Source organism: Panthera uncia, chromosome A2 (genome assembly GCF_023721935.1).
Source record: "Panthera uncia isolate 11264 chromosome A2, Puncia_PCG_1.0, whole genome shotgun sequence".
Taxonomy (NCBI): Eukaryota; Metazoa; Chordata; class Mammalia; order Carnivora; family Felidae; genus Panthera; species Panthera uncia.
Genome location: NC_064816.1, coordinates 17,843,510 through 17,867,177, shown reverse-complemented (window position 1 = coordinate 17,867,177; position 23,668 = coordinate 17,843,510). Strand labels below are relative to the sequence as shown.

General features: G+C 48.7%; 2 protein-coding genes across 2 annotated transcripts; one reads left to right on the top strand and one right to left on the bottom strand.

Moving 5' to 3' along the window:
• The first annotated feature begins 715 nt into the window (after positions 1–715).
• On the top strand, positions 716–22,875 carry TRAIP (TRAF interacting protein). The gene is made up of 15 exons (XM_049640492.1): positions 716–978; positions 7,493–7,550; positions 8,070–8,153; positions 10,483–10,522; positions 11,114–11,241; positions 12,466–12,560; positions 13,052–13,165; positions 14,150–14,237; positions 14,858–14,947; positions 15,345–15,433; positions 19,309–19,464; positions 21,317–21,365; positions 21,644–21,793; positions 21,910–21,960; positions 22,171–22,875. Exons 1-15 carry the CDS (start codon positions 881–883, stop codon positions 22,288–22,290), a joined length of 1,410 nt encoding a protein of 469 aa, XP_049496449.1. The 5' UTR covers positions 716–880; the 3' UTR covers positions 22,291–22,875.
• Positions 2,414–2,780, bottom strand: LOC125929367 (small nuclear ribonucleoprotein G-like). Its single transcript, XM_049640494.1, has one exon. It carries the CDS (start codon positions 2,735–2,737, stop codon positions 2,543–2,545), a length of 195 nt encoding a protein of 64 aa, XP_049496451.1. The 5' UTR covers positions 2,738–2,780; the 3' UTR covers positions 2,414–2,542.
• Positions 22,876–23,668: the final 793 nt, after the last annotated feature.

The window sequence follows — 23,668 nt, the reverse complement described above, 5'->3', positions numbered from 1 at the left end:
AATTGTTCCAGCCCTGACTTGCCTAGGTGAATTCACCAGGGATGCTGCTCTTACTCAGGGAGGACTCCAAAGGTAACTTCTCTGATGTGGAAATCAGAAAAAGGGTTTGTTAGTCACTGTTCTGTGAAGCATCTGGGCTTCTAAAATTCCAACCCTAGTACAGTTCAGAGGCATGCTGATCCTCTTGGGAGCTAAGAGCTAAAGTCAGGGTACAGGCCTTGCCACCTCCAAACTGAGGGATCATCATGACTTGCTTGAATAAAGCCAAGAGTGAGCTTAGGGTGTCCTGAGTGGTTAGACCTGTGTCGATCTTTCTAAGATCACTCAGAGCTGAGGGCTGAGAGGGGGGGAACTACATGCTTCCGGTGTACGGCTGAGCACTGCCCAGAACCCAGGGGACTGCTCTCCATCGTCCCATTCCCCTACAGCTTCGGTCTTCTCCACACTCCCGAAATGCAGAGAAGGCTGCCCTGAGAGAATAGCGCCGTGCCCGGCGCTCCTGGCACCAGATCTGGCTTAGGAGCATAATGCCGTGTCTTCCTCCAGAAAGGGGAACGGCTGGCGGCGTGGCTGCTGCCGCTACCTGCCAAATCCTTACGGGAACCACTAGATAGTTACCGCTGACAGACCCAGGTTCGCGCTCAGCCCCAGGATTCTCTACGGCCGTTAAGCCCTGCCCCCTATGGTTCGTCCAATCGGGACCCAGCCTCCAGGCTCCGCCTCTACGTTGCTGCCACCACTTCCGGTCCACTCCCGGAAGTCCCGCAGTGGAGCCAAATTTGAAGCCTGCGGAGAGGCGGGGACGGGGGTGGGGGCGCGGTCGCAAAGCTGGACCCGTCGAGGTTTCCTTGGCTGCCTGACCCCCTTAGGACCAATCATCATGCCTATCCGTGCGCTGTGCACCATCTGCTCCGACTTCTTCGACCACTCCCGAGATGTGGCCGCCATCCACTGCGGCCATACCTTCCACCTACAGTGGTGAGTGACTGCTGTGTCGGGGCTGGGCGCTCGGCCTAGTATGGCTACAGTACTGTGGGGTGTCGGGTCTCTGGGCGGAGCCCAAACAGGTGATTAAGACGGAACTAGATGGAGCCCCAAGGTAGATTCCCCACCTGGGCAGAGGCAGGTCAGGGCAGGCTTCCCAGAGGAGGTAACAACTGAGCTGAGTCCAGGGTAACAGAGTTGGCTCAGTGCGGATAGAGTAGAGGATTTCTTGGTCAGCTTGCAAGGTGATGTGACCTCAAAACTATTAGTCTGGTCGGGGGTGAATTTTTGCTGTTTTTTTATTAAAAAAAAAAAAAAGATTTAAAAAATTTTTATATATTTATTTTGAGAGAGAGAAAGCAAGCAGGAGAGGGGTAGTAGAGAGAGAATCCCAAGCCGACTATACGCTGTCAGCACAGAGCTGGGTGCTGGGCTTTATCTCCTGAACCGTGAGGTCATGACCTGAGCGGAAATCAAGAGTGGGACACTTCACTGACTGAGTAACCTAGGTGCCCAACTTTTGCCAAATTAATGAGCTCTTTTATTTGTTTGAGATAACCTGGTAGGCCTCTGGCTATCCGATTTGTTATGGTTTGCTTGATGGTTTGGGATGATTCTATCCAGAGTCATCTCCTTGGTCAGACACCCCAGAGTATTCATTGATGCCAGGTAACCCAAGTTAACATGGAAGGGCAAGGAGGTGCTCCCTGGTCAAGTCCTGCTGTCCCTATAGGACCGTTCTGTTGAATGTACAGCTGGTGAGGAAAGATTCCCCCAGCAGCTGTGAACTGGCTGATTCAGAACTCCTATTTAAAAATTGAAATATAATTGACATACTATATTATATTAGTTTCGGGTGTACAACATTTGGATCCAATAGTTGTATACATTACTTGATGCTTACCACGATAATCGTAGTAACCATATTTCACCATACAACAGTTATTACTGAGCATATTTCCTATGTTGTACTTTTCCATGACTTATTTATCTTATGACTGGAAATTTGTACCTCTTAATTCCCTTTATTTCACCCATCCCCCCGCCCACCTTACCTCTGGCAACCACCAGTTTGTTCCTTGTATTTAAGAGTCTGGTTTTTTGTTTGTTTTGTTTTTTAGATTCCACATAAAAGTGAAATCTCTGACTTATTTCATTTAGCATAATACCCTCTAGGTCCATCCATGTTGTCACCGATGGCAAGATCTCATTCTTTTCTATGGCTGAGTAACATTCCAGTGTGTGTGCCTGTGCACGTGTGTGTGCATGCGCACGTGTGCACAGGTATGCTACGCCTTCTTTGTGTATCTATCAGTGGACACTTGGGTTGCTTCCATACCTTGGCTATTGTAAAACCTTCTTTTTTTTTTATTGTGTTAAATTATACATCACATAAGATTTGCCATGTCAACTGTTTTTGACTATCGCAAAAGTGTATTTAACAAAGAATTTCAATATGAAAATGTACATGACCCAGTTTTTCTATTATAGTAAAATGGACCCTTTGGAGAGGCAACAAGTGGAAGCAGTTGATTTCTCTGGTGAACACAGCCTTTGTTTATACTCGTTCCAAGACTTCTAATATGATTATACTGTTCCCTCCTATTACCACCATTCCAGTATTGTTCTGTTGCCTGCTAGTTATCATCTGCACACATTTATCTATCACAAGATTCTTATAGGGATCAAATCCCTGCAGCATTCCTTGGACATATCTGCCACCATTTAATTTCAATGATAACTTCTTGTCCATAATTCTTTTTTTAATTTGGGAGGGTGAGCTTTGCTCATGATGTTTAATTGGTAAGCTCAAAGATGCCTTCCATTTTAACCATTTTTAAGCGTACAGTTCACTGATATTAAATACATTCACAATGCTGTGTAACCATTACCACTTTCTATTTCCAGAACTTTCCCATCATTCCAAACAGAAACACTGTACCAATTAAACAACAATTCTCCATTCCCTGCTCCCCACAGCTCCTGGAAACTTCTATTTCACCCTTTGTCTCTTTTTTTTTTTTAGTTTATTTATTTATTTAGGGATAGAGAGAGCAAGTGGGGGAGGGCAGAGAGAGAGAGAGAGAGAGAGCAAGCGAGCAAGAATCCCAAGCAGGCTCTATACTGTCAGCACAGAGCCCCATGTGGGGCTCCATCTTATGAACCATGAGATCATGACCTGAATTAATATCAGGTCAGAAGCTTAACCAACTGAGCCACCCAAGTGCCCCTTTACACTGTTTCCTTGAATTTTCCTATTCTAGGTACCTCATATAAGTGGAATCATACAATATTTGTTCTTTTGAGTTTTGGTTACTTCACCAAGCATAATGTCTTTAAGGTTAATCCATGTTGTAGCAGGCATCAGAATTTCATTCCTTTTATGACCAAATAATATTCAATTGTATGGAAATACCACATTTTGTTTTTCTCCTCATCTGTTAATGGACCTTGGGTTGTTTACATGTTTTGGCTAGTATGAGTAACGCTACTATGAATTAGTGTAGAAGTATCTGTTCGAGTCCCTGCTTTCGTTTATTTTGGGCTAAACCCAGAGGTGGAATGGCTGGATCAAATGGTAATTCTGTGTTTAATTTTTTGAGAAACTGCTTTACTGTTTTCCACATCAACTGCACCATTTTACATTCCCACCAACAATGCACAAGGGCCCTATTTCTCCACATCCTGGTCAACTCTTGTTATTTTCTGTTTTTGTTTTGTTTTTCATAATAGTTATCCTAATGGGTGTGTTTTTTGTTTGTTTGTTTTTGTTTTGTTTTGTTTAGTGTGTGTGTTTACAGCTATCTCTTCCCTCTTAGTATGCTTTCACTGTATTCTATAAATTTTGGTATGTTGTTTTCATTTTCATTCATCTCAAGGTATTTTCTGATTTCCCTGTGGTTTCTTCTTTGACCCATTGGTTGTTTAATAGTGTGTTGTTTAACTTCCACATATTTTGTGAATTTTCCATTTTTTTTCCTGTTACTTATTTTCAGTTTTGTTCCATTGTGATCAGAAAAGATACTTTGTGTAATTTCAACCTTTTAAAATTTATTAATACTTGTTTTATGACCCAACATATGGTCTATCCTGGAGAAATATTTCATGTGCACTTGAGAAAAATGTGTATTCTGCTATTATTGGGCGGAGTATTTGTCTGTTGGATCTAGTTGGTTTATAGTGTTGTCTAAGTCCTCTATTTCCTTATTGATTATCTGATTGTCCTACCCATTAGTAAAGGTGTGGGGTATTGACCTCCCCAAGTTTTATTGTAGAACTGTCTATTGTTCTCTTTAATTCTGTCCAGTTTTCTTTCTTATATTTTTGGTCTTTGTTGTTAGGTTCATATATGTTTATTATTTATTTATTTATTTATTTATTTTTGAAAGAGAGAGAGAGACAGAGAGAATGAATATAGGAGCAGGGGAGAAGGGCAGAGGCAGGGGGAAAGAGAGATCATTTATTTTGAGAGAAGGGAGGGCAGAGAGAGTGGGAGAGAGAGAATCCCAAGCAGGCTCTGCACTGCCAGTACCGAGACCAACACGGGGCTCTGTCTCACGAACCGTGATATCATGACTGGAGCTGCAATCAAGAGTTGGAGGCTTAACGAGCTGAGCCACCCAGGTGCCCCTTTTAATTAATTAATTTATTTTTGTTTTTGTTTTTTGTAACTTAAAAAAAATTGTTTTTAATGTTTATTCATTTTTGAGACAGAGGGAGACAGAGCGCAAGTCGGGAAGGGGCAGAGAGAGAGGGAGACGCAGAATCTGAAACAGGCTCCAGGCTCTGAGCTGTGAGCACAGAGCTCAATTCGGGGCTCGAACCCACAAAGTGTGAGATCGTGACCTGTGTAACTTTTTTTGATATAAAGTCTATTTTGCCTTACAGTAACATAGCCACTTCAGCTCTCTTTTTGTTACCATTTTTACTTATCCTGCTTGGGATTCATTATATTTCTTTAATTTATGGAATGGTTTCTTCAATTTTGGAAAGTTGTCAGCCATTATTATTATCTTCATGTATTGCCTCTATCCTATTATCTCTTTTCTTTTCATATTAGTTTCTTATTTCTGTTATAACAAATTACTACTAACTTAGTGGTCTAAAACAGCACAAATTTATTATGTTGTAGTTCCAGGGGTCAGAAGTCCAAAATGGGTTTACTGGGTTATAGTCATTGTGGGAATATACCTTTCTTGGCTTATAGCCCTGTTCTCCCCATCTTCAAAGCCAGCAGGGTTACATCTTCAAATCTCTCTGTATGACTCTGACACTTAACTTAAGGACTCTTGTGATTACATGGGGGCACACCTGGATAATCTCCCCATCTCAAGATCCTTAATCACATCTGCAAAATTACTCTTGTCATGTGTGGTAACATATTCACAGGTTTGAGAAATTAGGACATAGACTTCTTGGGGAAAAGGCATAATTCTACCTAATACTTTCTTTTTGAAGCTCCTTATCATATGTATGCTAGATCTTCTCACAGTATCTTCTATATCTTTTATAATCTCTTATATATTTTTCTATCTTGAGGCTCCATGCTCAACATGGAGCTTGAACTCATGACCCTGGGATCAAGAGTTGCACACTCTACCGACTGAACCAGCTTGGCACCCCCATTTTTCCATCTTTTTAATTCTCAATGTTTTCTCTAACCTATCTTTTTGTTTTACTAATTCTTCAACTATGCCTAAACTGCCATTAAACTGATCCATTTAATTATTGATTTTGGCCACTTTTTTGTTTTAGAATTTCTTTGGTTCTTATTAAATTCTGCCATGTCACCTTTTATTTTGTAGTTCTCTACTGATATTTTCTTTGTTTCCCACTGATTGATTGATTGATTGATTTTTAATTTATTTATTTATTCTTGGGACAGAGAGAGAGAGCATGTATAAATGGGAGAGGGGCAGAAAGAGAGGAGGAGAGGGAGAATCCCAAACAGGCTCCACACTGTCAGCGAAGAGCCCAATGTGGGGCTCAAACCCATGAACTGTGAGATCATGACCTGAGCTGAAATCAGTAGTCAGGCACTTAACCAACTAAGCCAGGTGCCCTGTTTTTTTCTTTTTTTAATTTTCTTAATGTTTATTTATTTTTGAGAGACAGAGAGAGAGCAAGCAGGGGAGAGGCAGAGAGAGAGGGAAACACAGAATCTGAAGCAGGCTCCAGGCTCTGAGCTGTAAGCACAGAGCCTAACGTGGGGCTCAAACTCACGAACCGTGAGATCATGCCCTGAGCCAAAGTTGGATGCTTAACTGATCAAGCCACCAAGGCACCCCCTTTTTTTCCTTTTTTAAAGTAAACTCTACCCCCAACATGGGGCTCTAACTCACAACCCTAAGATCAAGAATCACATGCTCTACTGACTGAGCCAGACAGGTACCCCTCTAATGATATTTTCAGTTTTGATTTTTATTTCTTTAGTATAATGTGTTATGTTGTATATGACAATTCCCATATCTGAAGTCTTGCTGGATATGTTCTGGTTTGCACTTGTAATGCTCTTTTCCTTGTATGACTTTACTTTGAGAAAACTAAAGCATTTACTTTATGTAAATGGAGTCATATGCAGTATACCTTTTTTGTATCTGGTTTGTCTTCCTCAATGTTGTGTATATGTGATTCATCTGTAATATTGTTCTTAGTTGTAGACTCATTCTTTCTCGTTGCCGTATAGTATTCCATTGCGCATGGCTAGCTTTGATTATATCTTGTACATAGCATATGAATTTTTTTTTTTTAAGAGAGAGTGAATGAGCAGGGGAGAGGGGCAGAGAGAGAGAATCTTAAGCGGGCTCCACATTCAGCATGGAACCTGACGTGGGGCTCGATCCCATGACCCTGGGATCATGACCTGAGCCGAAGTCAAGAGTCAGATGCTCAACCAACTGAGCCACCCAGACACCCCTATGAAAAATTATTTATAGAAAAACTTTGAGGCCTGGGATGATGGTATCCCAGAAACAGAAAGACCTCTGTTTCTCCCTGTTCTCTGGTGGGAGAGTCTACTAGTAGGAGACTAATTAAAGTTTAAGGCTTGAGGTTTTGTTGGACCACTCAGATAGATGATGCAAAGCTGGACAGTATTTTACTTTTACCACTACTTGCATTTACTTCTAGTTTACCCTTACTCTGAAAGTGTAGCCCTTGGGAATTCTAGCTTAAAGTGGGTGTGTTATTAGAATCCCTATCTCTGAGGGATCCTGTGCTTTGACTGCTGCTCTTTAGTCCAAGCCTAGAATGTTGACAAAAGAGCAGCTGAGGGGTAAGGAGGGCCACACCAACAGGGCCAAAAAAAAAGGACTCGTCCCAGAGTGCTTGTCCCAGTCAGGCCTTATGGGATGTGCTGTACCCCCTGTGGTAACCGCCCTCCTATGTGGGCAGGCTCTGGGTCAAGAAAGAACAAGTCAGACCCTGCTGTGGTTGGGGTGGCTACCTGCTCTATGTGTCTCTACCCAAGCAAAGGCTCACCAGTCTGCTTTTCTGCTTCTCATTCCAGCCTAATTCAGTGGTTTGAGACAGCACCAAGTCGGACCTGCCCACAGTGCCGAATCCAGGTGAGGGTGGTGGGGTGAAAACACTTCAGCTGAAGATATCTTTTACTTGCCAGGAAGCAGAAATAAGGAAAGATCTCTGAAACTGAGCAATATCTTTGCCCTTTTTGGACCTTCATGGTTTGAGGCTGATCAAACCTTACTTGTGCTTTTGAGTGGCTCAGGAGGCCTGCTTATGCCTATGAGTAGCTAGCAGGTGGACTTATTGCCTGGGCTAGTCTTCACCTAGGTATATCTGGCCTCCTTCTCTACCTTTCCCCATTTCCTCAAAGCACTTAGAGCTGGGGTATCTTTTGAGTAATTACCACATGGGTTTGTGGTGACATGACTTTAGTAACCACCAAAGTGGTGGCGCCAGCTTAGGGAAACTATAGGGTTACAGAGTTCATCTGATTCCAAGGGAAGTGTTGTGAAAAGTTGGGCCTGAGAATAGGCCTGGCTGCACGTTAGGTTGCATGTATATCCCTGTCCTTGCACGTGACCCAGCTATATACTCACACTCTATCTTGTCCTTCCATCCAGGTTGGCAAAAGAACCATTATCAATAAGCTCTTCTTTGACCTTGCCCAAGAGGAGGAGAGTGTCTTAGATGCAGAATTCTTAAAGGTACCTGGGATTTATGTCATTCTACTGAACTCCAAGCCCCTTGAGAATTTACTTTCTGCTCCCACCCAGGGTGGGTACCTAGAGTGTCACGATGGAGTCTGGAGGGAGATTTTGTAGAGGTTTCAAGGCAGAGGGGAGGAGAGCAGAGGAGAAGTGATGATAAGACCCAGTCATTAGAGAAATACACTGTTAGGGAAGAAGGAAGCCTGTTTTCTTTAAAAAAAAAAAAAAAAAGTATTTTTTTTAACGTTTATTCATTTTTGCAAGACAGAGAGTGAGTGGAGAAGGGCAGAGAGTGGAGACACAGCATCTGAAGCAAGATCTAGGCTCTGAGCTGTCAGCACAGAGCCTGACGCAGGGCTTGAACTCACAAACTGTGAGATCATGACCTGAGCCGAAGTCAGACACTTAACCAGTTGAGCCACCAGGCGCCCCTGAAGGAAGGGAGCCTCTTGACTGTGAACCTTCCCTTTGGGATTTTAGAGTAATTCCCAACAAAGGCCAAAATATCTGTCCTGAGTTTCTCTCACCTTGCAGAGGTTCTACAGCCATCCTTCCCAGCCCACTTTGCTGCTTGGACAGATTAGAAAACTCTTCTAGTCCACACAGAGAAGATGTGTGGACCCACTATTCACAAACATGGCTGTGCCTCAAAACTGTGAGAAAGCTTGGTGTATATCCAGGTGACTGAGTCTTTCCCAGATCAGGAATAGAGGGCAGAACCCCTGGAATCAGGATGTGAGCCAGGGTAGAAACCCACACTGCTGGGGAGAATGGGTGGATTCCCTCCTACACGTATTCCCCCAAGTCCAAGATTTAGCTTTCTTTGTGTACCAGAGGGCTAGATTAGTAGAAATCTCTCAAGAAAGTGGGATTGGGGTTCACAATGAACCTGGACTCTGAGGGTTAACTTGCTGGGGCATCTGTCAGTCCTGGGTTCATTTGGCTTTGGCCCCGGTGGGGGGGGGGGGGGGGGGGGGGGGGGGGGGTGGATACCGTGATGTCCTTGGAACCTTACTGCTTCAAGAAGGTAGAGCTTTGTGCTTAAAGCCAACATGTTCATTGTCATGGTAACTGCTCCTGGTTTTAAGCCGCATCCTCCCTGCGATAAAGACAACAAAGGCAGCTTCGTTTCTTTCTGGCTTTCAAAGCCACATCTAGGAGAGGGAGAGGCAATGTCTTGAGTAGTTTGGAGCATGGGCTTGGAAGGTACCCTGCCAGGTATAAAAAAAAAAGAAAAAAAGAAAAAAAAAAAAGCCAGGGGACTTGGGGGAGCTTTGGGTTGGTGTCTGTCCTCTGCAGCCCGTGCATGCCCTTCTCTACCCACCACTTGCACTCTAGGATGTTCTTCCCACAGTGACCAGTCCAGCTACCAAAAGCTTTTGCCCCAGAGTCCTGGGTGGGGATTTTGACACTAGGGGGCTTATCCACCCACTGGGGCTGGGCTTTAGTATTGGTCACATGTAAAATTCTGAGTCTTGTATTGACCCGGGAAAGGTGATCTGGAGGAAGATTTGCCTGGATTCCATCCAGCTACCATCCTGAACCCTTGGCCAAGCCTTTCAGTTCTGCAGAGCCTGGTTTTCCTGCTTATGCAGTAGGTACTTCTCTTGCCTATGGGGGTGTTGAGTGCTTTAAATTCCTGAATGGAGTCTGGGCTCAGTTCTGCCCCAGCCTCTCAGTGGTTCTACGGTAGTGGCTGTGTAACTTATGCACAGGCTTTGAGAGGTTCATTTGACCCTCAGAATAGTCTGGTTAGAGCCTAGCACATGTGAGGTTTCATCCAGAGATACAAAGTTGTCCCAGCTCACCTACCTTATTAGGGTTGGGAGATTCATGGTATACAGAGCCAGCTTAGAGCTTGAAGAGAAGTAGATTGTGAAGCAAGGGTGGAGGGAAGGAGTGATGACCCAAGGTCCCTGGGCATCCCAACTCTGTGTCCCTGGTGAGTGCAGCTAAAGCCTGGAGAGGGGAAGGGCCAGGCCAACACAGGGCCAAGGAAATGATGGAATCCTTTGCTGTGAGACTGATCACACAGGTCCAACTTCACTTCTCTTGCCCCTCTTCTGCCTCTCTCCCTGTCCCAGGGTCTTCTACCCGAGATTATTTTTCTCCACCTCACCTACTTTTCAGAAAAGTACAGAGATAAAGCAAGATATATCTCTACACTGTTGGCTTAGCTTGGCTGTGACATACAGCAGGGTCTGTGCCTCCCTGGACCTACAGACCTCATTGTCCCTTCCTGGATCTCCCTGCATGCCTTTTGGGGTGCTGTGTGGAAGCCAGCTATGATGCCTTTCTATTGCTTATTGTGGCTATTGCCTTACAGAATGAACTGGATAATATCAGAGCCCAGCTTTCCCAGAAAGGTGAGTTAGTAGGAGATAGGTGGCCCTGGGAAGTCCCTGACCCAGGTCCTGAAGGGAGAGATCCTTGGGAGGAAGGCCTCCAGTCTTCTGGTGAAGCTAGGGGCTCTCCCTGCTTTGTATTTGCAAGAGTTTTGCCAGGTCTTGTGATTGGCAGGAAAGGAAAGGAAAAGGAGGTGCCTAAAGCTGTCCACCTAGATTAGGTGAGCTTCTTCTTTTTGTCTGAGGCTTCCTGCCCAGGACCCAGGCCGGGAGGGAGCTACCTAATGGGACAGAGTATTTGTAGGAGAGGGTTTGGCTGGAAACCTGATTGAGTTCTGAGATGATGAATTAATTCTACCCATGGGAGTGGGGAGCAGTGAAATCTTTACTCAAGTAGTTCCAAGCAGCAGAAAGAGGGTCTCATCCCCTGAATGAAGAAACTCTGGCTCAGCTTCCCTGGTTTGGTGCATGCCAGAGAGAGAAGCGGGCCACCCAATTGCTGACCTGAGACTTTTCCTTACTTGGCTCTGGGGTGGGGGGCTGGAACCTAAGGTCTAAGGTTCTTATGCTGATGGGTGAATGGGCCTTCCCCTCCCCCACCCCCCACTCCAGAGAAGGAGAAAAGGGATAGCCAGGTCATCATCGACACTCTGCGGGACACCTTGGAAGAGCGCAACGCCACTGTGGAATCTCTGCAGAAGGCTTTAGACAAGGCCGAAATGCTATGCTCCACCCTCAAGGTTGGTCCCCAGGTTCTGTGGGCACAAGTTGGTTGGGAGATATAGCCTGGTCCTGAGCTCACCACTCTGGGCTTATCTTCTGGTTCTGCCTTTGTCATTACCTTCATTTATACAGTTGTAAAATGGAGGCAAATCCCTTTTCCCCCAGGCCTCCCATATTGTGCCCATCCAGCCTATAAACAAAGAGCCATACTGGCTACACTTCTGGATTTTGTACTAGGTAGTTCGGACAGGTGAGGATTTCCCAGGGCTTCTTGGAGGGGCTGCTCAGCCAAGACCTAGGTGAGGCTGGACCTTGTTTCCAAAAGTGGTTTGTACTCCACTGATGAAGCCAGACCAAAGAACCTTCCATTAGCACTCTAGTCCTTGGCTGGGTTGCTCTCTGGAGCCAGATCAAACAGCATCCCAGGGAGGAGCAGGGGCCCTTTGAAGTCGGCTGTGCTGAGCTGACCAGGCAGATCAAAGCCTGCAGAGCAAGCAGCTCTAGACCCAGATGAATTTTGTATCAGCCTGGGTTGGTGAGCCTCTTGCTCTCTAAGGGGCATGAGGTGATTGATCTGAACCCACAATTGATATGCTGGCCTCGTAGGAAGGAGCAGTCCTTGCTGGATGCCATTTGTAAGGGAAAGGGAGCCATCTTTGTGAACAGATAGGGCCCCAGGTGTTCGTTGTCTCTGTTCCTGCTTGGTGGCTGGGCTGGATCACATGGCCTGGCCAGTGGGAGGGAAGGAGTGAATCAGTACCTAGCTGCACAGCAGGAGTCTTTGATGGCATTCCCAGGTCAGAGATGGAGTGGTTTGTGCTGAGGACAGCCTGGCCAGCTGCCTCTGTCTCGGCTCTTCTATCCTGGTAACTGTCCGTGGGTCTAGATGGTGGATAGCGAGGCCTGGATCTGTGTTTCTTCACCTTCCTATATGACATGCACCATAAGCCCTTAAGTCACAGGACCTTGGCAGCCCACAATGGGCCTGTAGATGGTGGCAGTGGGCTGTGCCTGTGATAATATATCTCAGGAGGAAGCAAGCAGAGAGGTAAGGAAACAGTTGGCCTAAGGCCTCATAGCAGAAAAAGCACAAACAGAGGGGCCCAGGCGCCTTCCTCCCTGGGGGCTGGGGACACATGGTTATCAGCATTTTGAAAAGGAGACAGTTCTCCTGATGACTTTAGCCATCGTCCCTGGGATTGTCCAAGCAACAGGTATGTATGGATGTGTGTGCTCTTCAGAAGCAGATGAAGTACTTGGAGCAGCAGCAGGATGAAACCAAACAAGCACAGGAGGAGGCCCGCCGGCTCAGGACCAAGATGAAGACCATGGAGAGGTGAGCTTGGAGCTAGGGACTGCCCTCTGCCCTTGCTCCTGTGGCTCCCAGGTGGCACAACTCTCAGGACTACAGGGGGATTGGGTCACCTCTGTGGTTCAAATCTCTCCATAGGTCACATGGGGCTCAGGCCAGCTGGGTACGGGCACAGGTCTCCTTGCTTGACCTCTGCTTCTCATGGGGGCCCTTGCCTCACTCCTCCCTGTTCTGTTGCCTGTGGCCTGACAACCTGGCAGGTTTTTTGCTCCAAAAACCTTTCTCTACGGATTCCTGACCTTGAGGAGCTGTCAGCACCCATTCTTCCCCAGCAGCATCCCTACAGCTGTGTTCAGCTCTGCTGTGGGGCCTTTCTTTGGATAGACCCGCCTGCTAGAGCATGCTGGCAGCTCAGCCTGTTACCATAGCAACAGCAGCAAAGGGAAGCAGAGCTGTACTGGGTACCTACCCATCAACCTCCAGATTTTAAATGCCGTGGGCTGGGTGTTTTTCAGGATTGAGCTCCTACTCCAGAGCCAGCGGCCCGAGGTGGAGGAGATGATCCGAGACATGGGTGTGGGACAGTCAGCGGTGGAGCAGCTGGCTGTGTACTGCGTGTCCCTCAAGAAGTGTGTACTCTGCCCCTCTGACCCAGCCCAGGAGCTAAGCCACGGCACCCAATCTGTCTGCTCTCCATCTCTTGCAAAGCAGAGCAGGCAGAGTTAAGGGGCAAGCTCAGGAGCTATGCTGCCTCAGTTTGCACCTTGACCCCCCCTCTCACAATGTGGCCAGGAGCCAGTCTCTTAGCCTCTGACCCACAGTTTCCTGAATGGAGATAGTAATAATTTGCCTCATAGGGCTATTGAAAGAATGAGTGTGCATTATAAGTGTTATTTCTTTTTATTTATTTATTTTCTTAACGTTTATTTATTTTTGAGACAGAGAGAGACAGAGCATGAATGGGGGAGGGTCAGAGAGAGAGGGGGACACAGAATCCGAAACAGGCTCCAGGCTCTGAGCGGTCAGCACAGAGCCCGACGCGGGGCTCGAACCCACGGACTGCGAGATCATGACCTGAGCCGAAGTCGGACGCCTAACCAACTGAGCCACCCAGGCGCCCCTATAAGTGTTATTTCTAAGAGGGTTGGCACCACTCTCTGAGCTATATAAACCCCATCATGATAAATGGAGCCTATTTCCCATCAGCATTTGCTGACTCTGCCTGATTTGCATCAGAAATTTGGCTCAGATTCTCCACTATCATGGAGGTGAGACTGGGGGAAAGGGACAACTTGGCTGACAGGCATGGGATCCCAGATATCTCCTGTGAGACCCAGATGAGGTAGGGAGCCTCTTTGTGAGACCTTAACGAGGGCAGGGCTTGCTGCACATCCTCTCAAATCACCGGTGCCTGAACGACAGGCAGGGGATAGAGACTCCCCAGCTCTCCTTGCAGGACCCCCCAAAACATTACCCTGTTGCGCTCAGGTGTCAGAGTAGGAATGAGAACCGGCCTAGGGGACAGCCTGGGCTTTGTGTTTGCTTGGTGCTGTGGCTCATTCTGACCAGCAGCATGTCCTATTCTGACATCTCTTTTCCTGGCCCCCTTGTAGAGAGTATGAGAATCTAAAAGAGGCACGGAAGGCCTCAGGGGAGCTGGCTGACAAACTGAAGAAGGACTTATTTTCTTCCAAAAGCAAGGTAACAGTGGGGAACAGAAGATGAGGGGAGAGGTGGCTGTCCTTTTGTCATGCTCGTTCCTGTCTCCTGAGCAAAGCCATGGGGCTGGATGGCACAATGGACTCCATGGGGCTATTGGGTGACTCACAGAGACTGGTTACTGGCCTTACTGGGCTCTGGCTCTGGCTCTGTGGCTGGCCCACCAAGGCTGGCAGCTCACACAGGGCTCTCCCCCAGTATGCGCACGGTTACACTCCCCTCTATTCTTCCTGGTTCCTAGGCACCTCTTAGCTGGCTGGAGAGCACAGATCCCTAAGGTGCCAGTGTCCGAGGCCTATTTTTGTACCAGGCAAAGTAGGAGGAACCTACTTGGAACCTGGTTCAGTCAGCACAGCTGTTTTATTTCTGGGCCCCGTGCATCCATGGACTATTGGGCATAGAACGAAGCCCTTGTTCCTGGGGCAGCTCCAGATGGACATTGATGGATTAAAGCCCTGCCCCACAAGGCCAGGGTCTCTCCTTGTGTCCTCAGACTCTTCTGGACCCTGGGCTCCTACGAGCGTGCACTAGGTAGCAGCAGGTGGAGGCAGAGCACAGGGCCACCTGTTGGCTTGTCCTTTACTCTCTACACTTTCTTACAGTTGCAGACAGTCTACTCTGAACTAGACCAGACAAGGTTGGAGCTGAGGTCAGCGCAGAAGGACTTACAGAGTGCTGACAAGGAAATCACGGTAAGTGACATCCCTGGCCAGACGGGAATGAGGAGTATTTTGTGTGTGCTCCAAGAGCCTGGGAACCTGTGCCCCAGTCAGTGGCAGTGGTTGTGGGTTCCCTTTATCTTCCTGGGTCAGAGTGGGTCAGGATATGCACTTTGACCCTGATTTGGAGCCTGGGCCTTCTCAGTAGGGGACAGACAGCACCTGTCCTGTACCTATGTCCCCAGGGTCACCAGAGGGGAGGCTTCCCCAGAGAGGGGTTCTGAGGCTGGGTATTCCTGGCCTCTTGAGCCTGATGTTGGGGTTCAGATCTTAGTCTGTTCCCAGGATGCATGTTGCTCATGTCCTTGGCAGTCTCTCCAGTCTTGCTGCCTCAGCCTCCCTTTCACACTCTTCTCTTTCCTTTCCCAAGAGCCTGAAAAAAAAGCTAACGATGCTGCAGGAAACCCTGAACCTGCCACCAGTGGACAGTGAGACTGTCAACCGCCTGGTTTTAGAGAGGTTTGTTGACCTTCTGGGGTGGTCATAAGCTGGAAGAACTCTTTGGTAAGGGTCTTCACTACTCCTGGCTTTGGTCGGGTGGGTGGTCCATGTGGGCCTGTAGGCTGTGGGCCTCCTGCCCTGGGACACAGCCAAGATTTGGTGGGAAAACAGCTTTGAGGCAAGTTCTGGGGTCTAACGAGAGGCCAGGGTAGGCCATAGGGGACCTAGGGATGGGCGGGGAAGGGGAAGGGGAAGGAGCATGGACTGTCTTCAGGAATCCTGTTTATGGAATGCTTACTGAATGCATCTGTCCACCCAGATTCTGAAACAAACACGAAACCAGTCACCAAAATAATTCCCCTAGGGTCTCAGGAATGTGTGCATTAAAGCTTCCAGCAGAGGGAGCCAAGAGGCAGGGGGATGGGTGTCCCTGCCAGGACTGGCTGCCCATTCCTCTCTGGGTGTTTCACAGAAGCCAACTAGGTGAGAGCATCAGGGAAGTCCTACCTAGTTGCCCAGCTGATGGCCCAGACAGAAAGCATGTAACCCAGCGACCCAGCCTTGTATTTGAGCCACTTTTCAATGTCCTTTGGAAAATCATTATGCTCCTTCCCCATATCTGATGAGTTGCTGGAGTCTGCCCATTTAACCTCCGGGGTACTTCCTGATCTTACCCCTTACCACCACCCCCACGTAAGGATTGTGACCCATCTTCCTGCTCCTCTTGTCTGCCCAGCTTATCAGCCCCTGGGTATCACATCATTCCTCCCCCACCAAACACTCCCAGACCTTCTTGCACTATGCCAACGCACTCTTACAGCCAGCCTGGGAGCTATAGTAGATCTTTAGGCTTCAGCCAAATAATACTGTCAAACCAAGCAGAATATCCCTTGCCTTCCCATTTCTGGGCCTTTCTGTATGTCAGCTCCTGTCCACACTGATGGGTCAGTTGCCCTGCAGAGCCTTCCCTAGCCTCCTCAGCAGGAGTAAGCTCATCCTCCTCTGCACAGGTAGTATTTATTTAGATGTTGTGTCAGGTGCCATGGGCCACAGAGGTGCTCTAGAGTCTTGCCAGAGCCTGGACCACTCAATACATACACACCCAGCTATGAGTAGACTGGGAGCCACATCTTAATCTGTGTCCCTCACCACCAGCCTCCTTACATGCACCATGTTTTCCCTACACTGTAGCATCTGCACGGAGGAGTGAGTGCCAACAAGCCAGCTTCTCATTCTCATTGGACCTTTAGTTCTTCAACCTTTGCTTTCTTTCTTACCTCAGACCTTCCATGTCTCTTTATGGAGCCAGAGCTGCCTGCCCACCCCAGCTTGGGTTGGACTGAGAAATGGCTGTGGGGATGTGATGGGCACATGACTGACTGTGAAGTCCAGTGTGTGGCTGATTTTGATGAACTAGCCTGTGTGTCTGGTTCTTCCTCTGCACTTCACCCTCAGAGCCCATTGGCCATGCCAGCTTGGACCCCCAGGTAGCACAAGGGCCCTGTCAGAAGCTTGACAGTTAGGGAGCTGATAGTCTCAAAGACCATCTCATGTGCTCAAACATTTAGAATTTAAGCTTTCTCAGCAGGAAGTAAAAATTCTTTTGCTGCTCAAGGCTATCTATCAAGGCTGCTATCTACAAGCTCCACGGTGCTCCCTACACTTCCCATTTGATGGTCCTCAGGGTGTTTCCACATGCTTGTCCTCTGTATCCAGCATCCACAGTGAGGCACGCCTCCAGGCTCCCAGAGGCTTTGCATACTTGCTTTTGCTTACTTTCTTTACCACTCCAGGCTGGAGTGAGGCCTAAACTTCTATAACAGGTTCTTACTGAGTGCATGCTGCATGTCTGGCCCTCTTGGTTCTCTTGGAGCTTGTGTTCTGGTGGGATAGGCAAGCTGGGGGCTTAGATGGCTAAGCCCCAAACCCCCCTGACCACATACTACTACTGGCCAAATCCCATGACAAGAAAAATGGCGCTTGTGCCATTTGTATCTAGAAGCTTCAGTGAGGGGTGAGCCCTGGCTCAGGGATGAGGCACACAGGAGCCACCAGGGCATGCAGCTCGGGCTGGCAGGGGGTTGTAGCATGGCTGCGGAGAGCAGGGTGTGATGAGGTTTATTGACCCTCTGGGGTGGTAGATAGTGGCAGAGGACTTGCTGGGGTTGGTAGATATTGGCAGAATAACAGATACTACAAAAACGTTGTCATGAGTGCTCCTGGCTGCTGCTTTATGCTGTGGATCCCAGTGGGGGAAGCAAAACAACCGGCATGGCGTTGGTTTGAGGTGCATTTGTGCAACCTTTGTTTTCACTTGCAGGCAAGAGAGGGTAGAGCATTCAGGGACCTGGCCAGGGAAAGGAAGAGAGAATCTAATCTTCCCACATTGCTTACCCATCCAAATCAGTGTAGGTAATTCCCTTTTCTCCAATCTGCATGCCCCATTGGGCTCCTGGCCAGTGACTAATACCCTCACAGTGCATCTCCTTGTCCTTGAGCGATGGGCGTAGGGCTTTGGGCAGCCCTGAAAAGGTTCCTTCCTAAGGGAAGGAAATAGGGATGTTCTTGGGGCTGTCCTGCCATTCCCCAGAGTTTTCTGACCACAGAAACGCCACCAGGCCTGGATGGGCTAGAAAAATCCTATTGGCTGCAATTTTCTTTTTTTCTTTCTCTCTCTTTTTTATTTTATTTTTTTTTAATTTGTTTTCATGTTTATTTATTTTTGAGAGAGACAGAGACAGAACGTGAGTGGGTTAGGGGCAGAGAAAGAGGGAGACACAGAATCTGAAGCAGGCTCCAGGCTCCAAGCCGTTAACACAGAGCCCTTTGGGGGCTCGAACTCACAGAGCTGTGAGATCATGACCTGAGCCGAAGTCAGACGCTCAACGAACTGAGCCATCCAGGCGCCCCTCTCTCTCTCTTTTTTTAAAGTTTATTTATTTATAGAGCAAGCGCAGGAGGGGCAGAGAGAGAGAAGGGGAGAGACAGAATCCCACGTAGGTTCCACACTGTCAGCACAGAGCCTGATGTTGGGTTCGAACTCATGAACTGTGAGACCATGACCTGAGCCAACACCACGAGTCACTTAACACTTAACTGACTGAGCCACCCAGGTGTCCCAGAGTTCTATATTACTTTTTATTATTTTATTACTATTATTTTTTTTTTTAGAGAGAGTGCACAAGTTGGGGAGAGCAGCAGAGGGAGGGAGGGAGGGAGAGAGAGACAGAGAGAGAGAGAGAGAGAGAGAGAGAGAGAGAGACTGACTCTTAAGCAGGCTCCACGCTCAGCACAGAGCCTGACACGGGACTCGATCCCATACCCTAGGATCATGACTTGAGCCAAAATCAAGAGTTGGATGTTCAACAAACTGAACCACACAGGTACCCCTCATATTACTTTATAAATGCAACATATGAGCATTTCCCCATGTTACTTAGTTTACTTTCCAGAAACACTACTATAATATCTGTATCATAGTCAAGCTATGAAAGTGCCAGCTCCCTAGAAGAGTCATTTTGACCATTTCCAATATTGGGCTATGTGCCATCTACATCAATCTGTGGTCACATCTCTGGCCCCTTGCACTGCATTCTGAGAGATGAGGTTGTTTGGTCAAAAGGCAGTAACCTTTTGTTTGTACACTTGGGTTTTGTGTGTGGTTTTGCTTGCTTCCTTCCATGTCTTGAAGACTTTCACTGGTCCCACTATGGTGTGAAGCACTAAGCCAAGTGGTTTTTTTTCTGTAGAGATTCAGGCTTCCTTGCAAGGTGGCCCTGGGCCATGTGTGGGCTCCAGACCCCTGGAACCAAGCCATCTCTGATGCTGCAGGGACTGTTGTCCTTCTGAACTGCCGCGGTGGTCCAGAGTAACCAGGCCATCTCTGCTTATAGCCCAGCCCCTTTGGAAATGCTGAACCTGAAGCTTCGCCGACCAGCCTTCGGTGATGATATTGACCTCAATGCCACCTTTGATGTGGACACCCCTCCAGCCCAGCCTGCCAGCATCCAGCAGGGCCGTGCCAAGAAGCTCTGCCAAGAGATAGCACAGTAAGTGGTAGTGCCTGGCCATGTCCACAGCCTGGAGGCAGGATGACCAAGAGGTCTCTGTAGGCCCTGCCATAGTTGCTCTGAGTGGCTGACAGGGCAGTGAGGGTCACCTGGGGTTGACTATTACTTTGGTTCTAGCCACCTCTTCTTCCCTTTCCTGAGTACTCACTGTGGGCAAAGCCCTTCTCGCTTCTTTCAGTCATCACTATCACCCTTCAATCAAAGGTGTTGGGATGTGAGTTGGAGAGAACACAGGGGTCCCAGTAGGGGCAGGTCTAGGTTGATGGTGTTGGGGTATATGTGTACTCCCCATATCTTGAATGCCTGCCCACCAGAGTCCTGAGCCAGGGACTCTGAAGTTCTTCCATTGTGTGCCTCTTGGGCTCATGCTTGAGGACCATCTCAGATCATGGTGCCCAGGGCCCCATCATCTAAAGGGGTAGCCCACAGGGGCAGGCTTGAGAAGCTGTGGGGAGCTGTAGTGGGATGGGCAGGACCTGCACAAGGGACCCAGTGGGACTGGGAATGGGGAGGTTGTCTCCTTGGCCACACAGGGCGAGTATAGTTCATCAGGAAGACAAGAACTACTCCCCTACGTACGTGTAGGTTTATGCTACTCAGGTGAGGGGGTCAAGGGCTGAGCGGTTTCCTCCTAATCAAAACCTTTGGACATGAGAGAAAGAAATTGAGGTGTTAAGCAGTGAAAATGGAAGAGGCCCAGGGAGAGAGCAAAAGGGAGAGCCAGCTGAGCTCTTCACCTCTCCCCACCCTCAGGGGTGGAGGTACCTGTGCTGTACAGGGCCAGGCCTGGTAGCAGTGGGAAGCAAGCCTTGGGCATGTGGCCTGTAGTCACAGGGCCTGTTAGTGCCTGCTGCACACCCTGGCTTCTTCATGTTGTCTTTTCTCTAGCTGTAAAGGGTGAAAGTGGACACCTGGGGCCTGCAGACTGCCAGGCCTTTTAGAGACATTTTTATCATCTTGAGGGCCTGCAGTGAGTGTGAGGGAGTCCAGGATGCTTCCCCCTTGGATCAGCCTCCCCAGAGCCAAACTTGCAGCAAGTGGAGAATCTTCCCATGGCTTTCATGTAGCCTCACCACAGGCTATAGGGACAGGAATGAAGGGATCCAGAGTTGACAAGACTGACCCTGCCCTTGTCCTCATGGCTATGAGAAACCACAGGGTCAGCCTTTAGGTCACCCTCCTGCTACCCGCCCTGGGAAAATATCAGGAGAGGGTATTCAGCTGTTAGTGTCCCCGGGGATTGGGTGGAAACACTGTGTCTAGCTCTGGAGCTATGAGTGAAGGGCCGGGGCTTGGGGCCATAATTCATTATGCCCCAGACTGTGCCTGCACAGATTACCTAAGAAGATGGCCTAGCCCTGTGTTGTGAGAGTACTTGATAGACTATCTACTGAGGGTATTGTGGAGATGGTAGCCCCTCTCTGGGCAGACAAGGCTAAGTCTGAGATCACGAGGTGCCCTCTGCCTATATCAGGACATGACTGGCTTTCCCCCTGTGGTTGGTGAATCAGCTGGGCCTCCAGCCACACATAGAACCCAGGACATAGGCACTTGAGGCCTTGGGGAGGATTGGAATTGGCTTGGCCCCGAGTGGAAGCCACAAAATTGAAAAATGGTCCAACTTCCCATTCCTCCTCCACTCTGGCAGCTGTGACTGACAGCTGTTCACAGACCTGCACTTGGGGTGGGGCTCACTGAGGTGCCTTGCCCAGCACAGCCATTACAGCAGCAATGCCACATGGTGGTTCCCCAAGGGCCATGTGCTGAGCCTGGCTCGCCAGGCCCTGTATCTTGCTCACCTGCCTCTTGTCTTGGTGTCTTGCTCTCACAGCTCTCCTGTTCAGGACATCCCCAAGAAGATGCCCAATGACCCCAAGCAGGTAAGGTTTCCCTGAAGAAGTCAGGCAGTCACCATCCAACCCTTGCCAGAACTGAGTGTAAAGCGGGACTTCTGAAAGGGCAGGGTGTTGCCAGAGGCCTCTGACTCCTGGCCTGGGGCTAAGACACTATGGAGCCACCCTGGGAACTCTATTCATTATCCTATCTGCCTCCTGGTGAAGCATCAGAGATCCTGGTCCTGCTCCACCACCCCTACCCGCCCCCTCCTTTGCTGCCATCTCTCTCGTCAAGTCTGCCTTTGGGAACTCCCCCACCCCAGGAGTCCCAGCTCTTGCTGGGCGGCCAGCGCTGTATGGGAGAGCCAGATGAGGAGCTGGCTAGTGCCTTTCCTGTCTTCATCCGGAATGCTGTCCTAGGCCAGAAACAGCCCAAGAGGGCCAAAGCAGAGCCCCGTCGCAGCACAGATGCCGTGAGTATGGCTTCCCACAAGTGGCAAATGCCAGCCCTCTCGGGGGGGAGGGGGACAGTGGGGGCCAGCTTCCTAGCTTCTTAACCTGGCCCACTCACTTCTTCCTTCCGTTTTAGGTAAGGACTGGCTTCGATGGTCTTGGAGGTCGGACAAAATTCATCCAACCTGTATCCTTGTTCTGTAGCACTGGGCTGAGCTGAGCTACCCACACCATCCCTCAACTGTACCCTCAGACCCTAGCCTGGCAGTGGCTGCAGCCTCAGGTGTGCAGAGCCTGACCTCGCTCAGTATAGCAGAGCTTCCCCCCTCCAAGTCTGAGCCTTTGCTGCCCTGCATTCAGTCTCTTCTTTAGGCCTCTTCCTTGACATCTTCTTCAGACTGACACAACTATGATCCGCCCACTGCCTGTTAAGCCCAAGCCCAAGGCTAAGCAGAGAGTCAAGGCAAGGACAGTGCTCCCTCCCTCCCAGGCCAAACTGGACACCTTCTTGTGGTAGTGAGAACAGTGAGTCTGATCAGTGGCCAGATATATGCCTCCAACTTATAGGCCAGGACTGGCTCAGCAGGAGGTTTTGGGGGCACGGCCCCTCCTCCGGGACCAGCCCTGAGGGCAAGGGTAGACGAAAAGATGGGGATGAGGGTGAGGCCCAGGAACTGTGCTTTTCCTGAACTTGTCCTGCCCACCCCCACCATACTGGGTCTACCGTACTGGGCCTACATGTGGTTACCGATGTGAGACCAGCAGGACCTGCTGTCTGTTAAAGGCTCTTGTTTATAGCCAGATGTAGCCGGGCTGCTTCTGGTTCTCCAGGTCTTTTGTTGACTGTATGGACCAAAGTGCTTGAGGCTTCTCAGGCAATTTCAGCCTGCCCCATGCTTCTGCCAGCTTCTGACTTGCTGCTAGGCATGGCCGGAGCCAAGCAGGGTGGGGAGCGAGGGGATGGTGGTGGGAGAGGATAGGGGGGAAGACTTCTATGTAAAATAAAAAAGATAGAATACTTTCTTCCTGGCTCTGGGAGTGTAAATTTGCACCAACACTTTAGAAAACCATTTCGCATAAGTTTGTAAAGTGGGACCTTCACCTTGGCTCACACTGAGAAATCCTATCCTTAGGCATGTGTCCCCTCATAGGACACAGGGAGACTCCAGCAGGAATGCTATCACTGCAGTTTTGTTCACAGCCTCTAGCCTAGGCACAGCCCAAATGCCATAGGCAGGAAAGCAAATGGGTAAACAGGTATAGCCATACAGGGGACTCACAGCAAGCAAGACAAATAATCAGCGACCTTTGGGTCTTAACTTCAAGAGCACTTTCTCCTAGAAGACTTCCTTTCTTGACCTCTAGCTTGGGTGAGGCCTCCTAAACTTCCCTCTCTGACTACTGCATGGGAGTTCATCTGCCTCTGCAGGGCCCACCATGGGCCTGGCACAGAGAATGAGGGTGAGTGCCCTCATGCTTCAGGCTGAGCATGCCCAGCTGCCCCCGGGACATCTGGAGGAGTGAGCCTCACAGGGAGGAAGTAATGCTCTTGGTTATGGGATCTGGACCCCTTTGCTGCTGCCTTGAACCAAGGAGGTTTGGTGAGGGGAAGTGCAGCACCAAGTTAAGGGTGCAGCCAGCGGCTGACCAATAGCGCTCCTTATCAGCTGAGTGATCTTAGGCAAATTACTCAGCCTTTCTGTGTCCAACTTCTTTAAAGTAGGGACAATAGCACTAAACTCCCAGTTGTGGGAACCTAATGAGTCAGCGTTACAGGTTAGGAACTTATGACCCCTGAGGGAAATAAGTCAGACACAAAAGACAAATATTGTATGATTCCACTCAAATGAGGTATCTAGAATAGACAAATTCGTAGAGACCAAAGTAGAATATAA

What these genes read in the sequence shown, in the direction of transcription:
- LOC125929367 (XM_049640494.1), bottom strand. Translation starts at nt 2,737, where the DNA reads ATGGACAAGAAGTTATCATTGAAATTAAATGGTGGCAGATATGTCCAA.
- TRAIP (XM_049640492.1), top strand. Translation starts at nt 881, where the DNA reads ATGCCTATCCGTGCGCTGTGCACCATCTGCTCCGACTTCTTCGACCAC. An exon ending in CATACCTTCCACCTACAGTG is followed by an intron (nt 979 to 7,492) that starts GTGAGTGACTGC and finishes TTCTCATTCCAG; the next exon opens with CCTAATTCAGTGGTTTGAGA. An exon ending in GGACAAAATTCATCCAACCT is followed by an intron (nt 21,961 to 22,170) that starts GTATCCTTGTTC and finishes CATCTTCTTCAG; the next exon opens with ACTGACACAACTATGATCCG.